Here is a 9,357-nt window from a genome sequence, read left to right as displayed (position 1 = left end):
ATTGGTTGACACAACCTTAAGCCGTAAAAAGTTTGGCGATATCGGAGTAGAAAAAACTCACTCCGTGGGTCCCTTAACCAAGGAAGAAGAAACATCAACCCACAAAAAAAAAAAAAAAAGATGAACATCTCATTCTTACCTAGCGTTGTAGCACCGACCTGTTTACCCTATTGAATACATTCGAGTTTGTTTCTTTGAGACGTTTGTTTGAAGTTTACTACCCGAGAATAACTTACTTTTTTCTAGAAATACAAAAGGATGAAAATACTCCCTCCGGTCCTTTTTATAAGGAACAATTTGGAAAAAAAAATTGGTCCTTTTTATAATAAACAATCATTAAATTTATTCTTACAATTCCATTTTTACCCTTATTAAATTGTATTCATTCCAAAGTTATGCATTAATTAGAGTGATATATTCCTTAAGGATAAATTAATACACCAAGGTTAGTTTTGGAATAGATTGTAAAATTTTAGAATTTTTATTAAGAAAAATAAGGTTTCTTGATATGTGTGTTTTTTCCAAATTGTTCATTATAATAAGGACCGGAGGGAGTATTTTCTTAGAAACACCCATCAATTTGTACATTTATTACTCCTATTTGAGTTTTTAGCAGTCCGAGAAGAAAGCAACCCTGACTTCAAATTCAAATACAATTAGGTCAACTGAAATTGCGCGGGAACGAAGTTGTTGGTGTTGATCGGAACCGAGAAATGAACGAGAAAGGTCGAGAACAACCACAAAACTGGATAAAGGGGGACGAAAGTGGCGCCGATATGCTCAAAAGAGTATGGAGGGTACGACCTTTCCTCCTTCCTCCGCCGCTTCACAGAGTTCCTCTCCGTGTCGGTAACGTCCTCGAACTCGTCGGTCCTTCTCCTTCCGCCAAAACTCAAATTCTTATTCAAACCGCAATCACTTGCATTCTTCCCAAAAACTGGAATGGAATACACTATGGTGGATTTGATCATTTGGTACTCTTTATTGACCTCGATTCTCGCTTTGATATCAATCGTTTCTCTCAATTGCTCATTTATCGGATTATTGAACCTTATGGTAACTAACAACTTTTTCCCTTTTGTTATTTTATAGATGATTTCAATTTCATGCTTGTGTTTATTGCTATATGATATGATTAATCATGATTATCTATCTGTTTATGTGATGGAACAGGAGAAAGTAGTAGAGATTATGATAAAGCGTTGTATGATTTGTGTATGGCTCGTTTTTTGTATGTTCGTTGTTCTGACAGTTTTCAGTTTCTTCAGACTCTCAAGGTAACAGAAGAGGTTTCCGAAAACCTGTTTCTTTGCTATTGGACGATTTGGATTTGTTTGGATTGAATTATTTGAACTTATTTACCGGTATAAGCACTTACGAGACTGTTTGAGAGAACTTATGGAAACAACTTATGACATATGTTTGTAAGCTGTTTTCAATTTATTTCCTCAAACTCCTCAAGATAGCTTATGAAAAAAGTTATAGTTTATACGGAAATAGTTTGATTTTATCTTTTATTGCAGAAATGGTTTGTACATAAGTGTTTAATTAAGTTGCTTATCCAAACATGGAAAACCTAACTACAATTTTTGGATAAAAATTACTGTGTTCTAGAAGGAGAATAATACAAACCAGCTAATCTAACAATTTTGAACTCCTGTTAGTTTCTATGTATTTATTCATTTTGTTCTCCAACAGACATTAAGTCGACGCTTGGATAAGGAGAAAGAAGTTCATGGGGTTAGTGTTCACTTGCTAATGATTGACAGGTTGGTTTCTTTTTGATTTTTTTTAGTATGACACTATACTTACAGCTTGCTATGGTGAAAGATTACTTGGGTATATTTAGCAATCTTGAGTAGTTGAAAATGATCAAAATTATAATTTGATATGATTTTGTCAAATGAATATGATCTTGTTTTGTTGGTTATGTTTCTAATTTGCCATGGTGTGCTGTCATTATATTGTTATTAATTTGGTTTACTATGGAGTGTTTTGCTTTATTCGGATGACCATAGCAACGATAAAAACTCAAATTCATGCTAGAACCATGATGATGCAAAAGAACCCCATCACAAAGTAGAATAAATGATAACTTTTCTATTCTTTTTAGCCTACAATGTGACTTTATTCAAGTATAATAAGTAGATTTTCACTGATCAAACTGCATTTTTCAGCATTGGAGCTTTTCATTGGATGGATCGTGCATCTACGTTCTTGTCTCTAAAAGAAAACAGCAGGCAAGTGATACTCATGTTGATATTTTCTAGAAGATTGCATGTGTCTTTTTCACTCTATGCTTAAGAACTCTAAAAGGATTGATTTCTATTCAGAATTTTCAATTGTTTGATTTGTCTCTCTTTTGCCTTTTTATGGAAGAATGAAAACTTAGACTAGAAGCAATGGAAAAATGAATATTGACTGGAGGTTCTATTAATAATGGAACCCATTTGTAACATTGGTCCATATATATGTTGATTTTAACTTTCAGGTGTTATGCATTGCAGGAAAAAGCTTTTTCTTCAAAGTGTGTCAGAAGCTGTAGTTCAGGATATTAAAAAACTTCTTCAGGTGCATCCAATGCTTGTTATAGCTACAAAGTCAGTGATTTTTTGGAATAAATATTCCACTGCTTCAGTTGAGGTCAAAGGGTGAGTTCTATATTGGCTTATGGAAAATCAAACTTTTTTCTTTCAATATCTAGATAATAGGGCGACTTGAGAAGCTTTTGAATCCTTTCTGTGATATTTTATGACGGAAAAGATAATATCTTTATTTGGTGCACGTTGATTTTTATAAAAAAAAACCTTCTTTCACCATGCCAAGAGTAGGGAAAACTATTTAGGTGAATTGTGATTTGAGGAAGAGTTGTCTTATTTTGAGGATGTATAATAGTGGTTCATTTTAGTTGATCAATTCTCTTATGTTAAGAAGCTGATCAATTCTCTTATGTTAAGAAGCTGATCAATTCTCTTATGTTAAGAAGCTGACCCAAATTTACGGTCACACTACTATATATTCTTTTCTCAAGAACAAAAACAGGCATAGGTATAGAATAATGTAAGCTTCTTCTCTTTTCAGTGACTACTCTCCGCTAACAAAGTAACACCACTGTGCATCTGTGCCTGTATTCTCTCTCTCTCTCTCTCTCTCTCTCTCTCCCTCCCTCTCTCTCTCTCTCTCTCTCTCTCTCTCGTGTAGAAAATTTAGTGAGTCCTGATTGGGCTTTATGGTTTAATAGCAATGGTCATGTCCTTTGCATTTGCAATGATTAATTATTTTTGTTTCGTCATTTAGAAACTCTTTGATTAAGACATTATTTTCTGCTATAACCTCAATATTAATATACTTCCTGACTGTGTATGATGATACCCTATTACAGAAGTTTCATGAAAAATAATTGGGAAGAAAGAAGTTCGAGAAATGTAACAAGAAACAATCAACATTTTCAGTATCGTGAGTACATGCCTTCTGTCTGGCAGGTAAAGATTTTGTCACTATTACATCACAGACAACATATGTAATTCAAAGACCAACTCTGGTAATATCTTAATTTGTTTGGTGAAGGTCTGAAAATGGTATTATATCTGAAATATTAACAAAATATTTATAGAAAGTTGATAAACATTAGGAAATAAGGGCAGTAGAGAGAGAAGTAAGAGATGAAAGTGGAAAAAGTGAGATTACTGATCTGAATTTTTTCTAATATTTATAAAACTAAGCTGATGCCTTTTATTTGTTAGCAGAAAAACATGCATTATAAACTGAAGATCTTTAGGAACATGTTTTGGAAAAATTATCACAGAACACTGCCCATGGTTATCTTTACTTGTATAGTAGATATGGCTTTAGATAAATTCTAATAGGACTTGGGCGTTCGCTAATATTTCTGACGTTTATTATTACAGTTTAATTATATCTGCAATAAGACAATCTAAACACGGGATTTGTGAAAACTGAATAATAATATATTTCAAGGTATGCATAATGTACAACCATCAATGTGTTTATATAGGCTTTTCTAACCTAATGGGACGAATACATATTACTAATAAAAATAAAAGATTACTCCTAATAAAAAAAAAAGATTTACTATTTATTTACAACACCCCCCCCCAATCTAGTGAATGGATATCTATCATTCCCAGCTTGTAAACAATATGTTCAAAGTTATTGCTGTTCGGCTCCTTAATTAGAAGATCTGCATGGTTGCATTAGGAGGAAGCATATGGAGTGCAAATTATACCACTATCTAATTTTTCTTTCATGAAATCGGAAATTCTAAGGATTTTTTTTTTGTTCATTTATCATCTCTCAAACGGTGCAAGTGTGTAACTATTTGGAGATGTAAAGTTGTTTACAGAAGGAAACTTTTTTTTTTTAAATAATAATAATTATGGTTGAATCTTTCTCTAAAATGTGGACATGATTGAAATCTAATTTGTGAACTTACTACGGCTCCTTTTCTTTTTCTTTAGGTAGGAAAAAGGTTGTGAATGTTATTTTGTACTTTTCTAATACGTACTCATTGTTATTTTTACCCAGTATTAAGATATCTAACTTGATGTTGGTCCTTTCAACTGTCACAGTCCTTTGTTACACACAGAATACACATACGTTCTTCAGGTTTGGACTCCTCATTCTGTTACAATTACAATTGACAATTGCTTTTAGTTATCTGCATTATTCCAGCAATATTCCCTTTTCAGATGATCATTCTGTTACAAGCAAGTGTCAGAACTCCTCATTCTATTTGTTGGAATGGTTATTGCCAAGATTGAGTTTTTCAGACAAGATTGTAGTGAAAGATGTAAGAGCATTATATTTATGTGGAGATCTTGGTTTTTGGACAACATTTTTTGCTGGTTCCTGCACAAATATTTTGAAAATAGAAAAATGATTGAAAGCATTGTGACATTTTTGTAATTAAAAGTAAAAGTAAAAGTAAAATGGAATAAAGAAAACAGCTTTCATGAAGTTAAATAGGAAGATGATTGAAAGCATAGTAACATTACTGAACTTTTTACTAAATGGTCTTTTCGTTTAACTTGTAGGCTGGAGTTTTTGTCGATTCATGAAGCATGTTTCTGGAGCGATGTCAGTGTGTGGCCCATAACTGCTTTCAATTTTGGGTAACAAATCTTCTCTTCTGAACTTTGCAAACATATCTTCACCATTAATTTTTTATTTTTGTTGGTTTGTGTTGCTAATGGATGTGGTACAGATACAGTAGAAGCTCTTAAACAAATGGAGTATATGACTTCTTGGTTGGACTCAATATTTTGACGAATATAGGATCCATGTTATTATCAAGATCCATTTTTGATCCTGTACAGCTAAGGAAAGGAGCATTTGAAGTGTAATTATGCAAGGTCCAGCCAAACAAAGAAACCTACTGGAACTGGTGAGAGGATTCCTAATTTTAGATCACAATAGTCCATCTTAGATGTGGCACTTATCAAAAGGAGGACCTAATTTGCTAATCTGATTTAAGGAAAGCTTCTAGCACTTATGGTCGATTGCTATATTCTATTTGCCTCCACATCCTTTTCTATTCATCATTTTTGCTTATGTACATGATATCAATAACTTTTCATATCATGAGTAGTTTGTATAGAAATTTTACCTTCGTTGATTAGGAAATATCTTTCTTTCAATTATTATTTTATGCACTCCTAAAATAAAACTATCTTTCCTTTTTAAGTGATCATCATTGCATTGTTTCTAATTTTGTTATGTGCCTATTGTTTTAGCTCTGTTTCATAATTTTTTGTGCATTAAATATTATGATACTACCAAACAAGAGAAGTTAAAATTTATCCATTTCTCCTTTCCCCTCCTTTCCTATATTATTCATTATTTCCTTTTCCCTTCTACCGTTCCAATTAAAGCGTAACCATCAAATTTAGGATGCAAGGAAAGCTGTCCTTCCCTACATGAGCAAAATAAACATGATTACTGTATGTGTGTTTCAACTTTTAAGTAACATCTGCTTTTTATTCACACAAAAAAGAGTAAAAGAGTAACATCTGCTGCTGCTCTCTTTAATTTCTTATTCCTATGACTTGACCCGAAGTACTGTGTATAACTCAATCCCGCTGCTGTCATATCAGAAATTGCAAATGAATTTAAAAAGAAAAGGCACAGGAATATGATGGCAATCAACACTCTACTATCGTTAGATACCTTATTTTTCGTATTTTATCCAATAATAATATTTGCCATGTAACCAAGAAGTTCGAGAGCTACAATGATGGAATCTTTTCTATACCATTCCTTCTATCACATTGAAATTCTAGGCAAAATATAAAATCAAAGTGAAATTACAGCTTTTTACAATACCATAAATGCGTATAATGGATAGTGAAAGACAGGTACACAAGAGGAAGATATTCAACAATATCTTGGCAAGTTTCTAGAACGAGGAGTGAGCAAGACATTACGGCTAAACATATTTGAAATCTGACCATTCACTTCTTCTAATTTCTCCAGTTCTACTGCCTTATATTGCAATCCCTCCAGGTTTAGTTTTATGTACTTTCTCTCTTGGCAGAAGCTGTCTTTGTTGGCTTCATTGTACACAACTATTTGGGAACGGCTTTTTCTTGGACTCTCAGTTACAAAGTTGCTTGTTGGAATTTTTCTTTGTTGGGAAATAAGTGCCTGCATTGCAACCCCTGGAGGTATTCTGGGGTTCTTGGCCAGATCTTTACTAGCTCCAAAACTGAGTTTACCATAGTTAAGACATTTACACAATCTTGATCTTTCCTCAAATGGAACATTTGGGTGAGACTGCAAAACATTATTAATTCCAGAAATGAGAAAATTCTGTATCATGTTACTGTAGTAGTTGATATGGTGCTGACAGACAACAAAATTTTACTACTATGCTATATTAATTTGGTAAGTGCTGTCAAGAAAAGATCAATATTTAATATCAATGGCACTTGTGAATGACAGATTTATGTTGACAGTAATTGCCTTAGTCCAAAATATATGGGTAATTTGTTTGTGTCTGGAAAACTTGAAGAAGAATATACTTCATTACAAAATAATGCAGATTTCAGAAAGGGAAGAATTCAATATGAATAGGAAATGAAGTTTTTATGTTTCTGTTCTTTTCAGTTTCTTATAATTCTTTAGGAATATGATGCATATGAAAAGCAATGGAAAAAGGGAATGTGACATTCACCTCAAGATAGATATCAATAGCTTTGTACACCCCATCAAAGCAATCCCTTGCAGAGTCAGGTAAACATTCTGCAACTCCAAGAAATTTAGAGATCTTGAGTTTCTGATCAGGTGATATCTCTCTCAAATACTTGTCAATTAATCTACCAACCCTTTTCATTCTCTGTAAAGACACTCCATCATAGCTATTGGTATCAACAAATTGTTTAACCAGTCTTATCACCAAATTAACATCATAATAAGTCCCCATATCATTTCCAGAGACCAAAAGATCATCCAGTGTAGCTTGTTCAAGCATCCCTCCAATCAATTTCTCCAGTTCAGTTCTGCAACCTTTACTCAACCCAAATCTAGAAACAAGCCTTAATACCCAAAATAGCCCTCTGCAAGAAAAGGTTTTCTTAGCAACAAGTATGACTCCATAAGCAGCTGTTTCTGCAAGAGCAGCATACTCATTGCTGTTTCTGCAATCAACAGCTTTGGTTTGAGTAGCTGTTTTCAGATATTGCAACAGAAATCTTGTAAAGATTAAGTTGTTGTTTTCAGCTTTGTATGCTTCAATACACTGAAAAAGTTTCTCAATTATATTTGGTGGTAAAATTGCCAAATCTTCAAACCACCATGCTTTGCTTGGCAGAGTTGACTTGGTTATTTCTGGTGTAGTTTGTGTTGAAGAAGAGAATCTCTTGACAGAATTGCTTTCAGGTGAAGATGGTGTTGATGATGATGGTGATGACGATGAGAAAGAGGCAGTGTAAGTTATGAGGTTTGCATCTGAATTTTGGACAATCTTTATTAACAGTGCACTAATGATCTTCTCCAATAGACCATAGCAATCTGCATATGTATAGAACAATTTGCAACTCATTAGACTTTCAAGTATGTCATTCCATTTCCAATTATGCATCCCCTCAATAAAAGTTTGTGTTTGTTGCAAGAGATTGTTGTTGAAAACTTCCTCAGTCATTCCAAGATAAATGGCACAACAATAGAGAAGAGACACATTTGCCACAGTAATTGGTATTTCACCATTGTTGTAACAAAACCTTGAAATTAGCTCAAACCCATCTGAACCTCCCGGGAAATCGTTGATCATAATTCCCATCTTCTTCACTTGACATCTTTTCTTTTGATGATTCAAGATTTTCTTCACCTCTCCACAGTATTTTGATATAATCTTCTGCAAAATAAATGAACTAGCTAGAATCACCTCACACATCAAATCAACTATTCTAGAAAGAAAAAAAATGAAGACTAATGCATACCTCTTTCAAAAGGAATATCTGCTGATCATTAATTTTGATTTGCAAATCACAAGGCTTTGTCATAGCTACTTCTGCATTGAATGAAAACAGAATAATTTTTTTTACTTGTGTGTGTGTAAGATACCTTTGTGAAAAATGAATTTGCTTTTAGATGAAGTGATATCCTATTATCATAGTCTATGGCCAGGTTATATGGAATAGGTGTGCATCATTCCCTACTCAACCAATTAAAATATGAGAAAGTTTCAGCTAAAGTTTTCCAAAACTATTCAGACCCTTTTCATTGATTTGAAATTAAATGGTTTCTCATCTCTATTATTTATTCTCAATCTAATAATGTAAATATGTTTATGTCATTGAATATGTTTTTGTGCCGTGAGTCTACAGTGTTAATCATGTTATAGTTTTTGGCTATTTTATGACAGATCCCATGTATGTGTCTCATATAGGACAAGTCTTTATATTATTGTAAACGTGGAGGCGTAGGAGCTAATATCTAAATATATGTATTTGGTTAAATTGTCCTATTGTCTTTTCAGCCAACAAGTTGTTGTTGTTCTATTTTGAGAAATAATAATTATTATGAACTAAATCATGATAATGTTTTGTCATTATACATATATCTGTTGGTGGGACGAATAGCAGAACCTTTTGTGAGGTTTCATGTAGGAAACAGTAGTGTCTGTGAGAAAATAAGAGGAAACTCAAAATATTTTTGTTAGTATTTTACATCTTTGTCACATAATGTAGGTAGGGTTCTCTGCCTAACCTTATTTTGAATGAGTGATTCAAATTTAGGTACACGTGAAGGTATAGATTCTACAAGCATCTTCAAAATGTGATTCACTTTTGATTAATGTATACTATACTACTACTATCTACTATTACTATATATTTACTA

At 33.0% G+C, this 9,357-nt stretch overlaps 2 protein-coding genes across 3 annotated transcripts; one reads left to right on the top strand and one right to left on the bottom strand.

Moving 5' to 3' along the window:
- Positions 1-561: 561 nt before the first annotated feature.
- Positions 562-5,728, top strand: LOC123917708 (DNA repair protein XRCC2 homolog). Of its 2 annotated transcripts, XR_006812546.1 has the most exons (10): positions 562-1,056; positions 1,174-1,277; positions 1,699-1,769; positions 2,178-2,240; positions 2,508-2,651; positions 3,383-3,482; positions 4,590-4,626; positions 4,710-4,810; positions 5,055-5,132; positions 5,225-5,728. XR_006812546.1 is itself a non-coding variant. In XM_045969505.1 (9 exons), exons 1-9 carry the CDS (start codon positions 714-716, stop codon positions 5,076-5,078), a joined length of 987 nt encoding a protein of 328 aa, XP_045825461.1. In that variant the 5' UTR covers positions 562-713; the 3' UTR covers positions 5,079-5,728. The 2 variants fall into 2 exon arrangements, 1 of the variants encoding a protein (XP_045825461.1); XM_045969505.1 differs by having other exon boundaries at positions 5,055-5,728.
- A 462-nt stretch (positions 5,729-6,190) lies between these two features.
- Positions 6,191-8,881, bottom strand: LOC123917707 (BTB/POZ domain-containing protein At1g50280). The gene is made up of 3 exons (XM_045969504.1): positions 8,457-8,881; positions 7,193-8,371; positions 6,191-6,792 (listed from the first exon to the last, which is right to left on the bottom strand). Exons 1-3 carry the CDS (start codon positions 8,517-8,519, stop codon positions 6,394-6,396), a joined length of 1,641 nt encoding a protein of 546 aa, XP_045825460.1. The 5' UTR covers positions 8,520-8,881; the 3' UTR covers positions 6,191-6,393.
- Positions 8,882-9,357: the final 476 nt, after the last annotated feature.

Source organism: Trifolium pratense, linkage group LG3, assembly GCF_020283565.1.
Source record: "Trifolium pratense cultivar HEN17-A07 linkage group LG3, ARS_RC_1.1, whole genome shotgun sequence".
Classification (NCBI taxonomy): Eukaryota; Viridiplantae; Streptophyta; class Magnoliopsida; order Fabales; family Fabaceae; genus Trifolium; species Trifolium pratense.
This window is presented reverse-complemented; position numbering and strand designations above follow the sequence as displayed.

Bases quoted from the DNA above. Each gene is read 5' to 3' on its own strand.
- LOC123917707 (XM_045969504.1), bottom strand. From the start codon at position 8,519: ATGACAAAGCCTTGTGATTTGCAAATCAAAATTAATGATCAGCAGATA. The intron at 8,372-8,456 runs GTATGCATTAGT...TTTATTTTGCAG, and splicing joins AGATATTCCTTTTGAAAGAG to AAGATTATATCAAAATACTG. The intron at 6,793-7,192 runs GTGAATGTCACA...AATGTTTTGCAG, and splicing joins CTATTGATATCTATCTTGAG to TCTCACCCAAATGTTCCATT.
- LOC123917708 (XM_045969505.1), top strand. From the start codon at position 714: ATGAACGAGAAAGGTCGAGAACAACCACAAAACTGGATAAAGGGGGAC. The intron at 1,770-2,177 runs GTTGGTTTCTTT...TGCATTTTTCAG, and splicing joins CACTTGCTAATGATTGACAG to CATTGGAGCTTTTCATTGGA. The intron at 3,483-4,589 runs GTAAAGATTTTG...CAACTGTCACAG, and splicing joins ACATGCCTTCTGTCTGGCAG to TCCTTTGTTACACACAGAAT.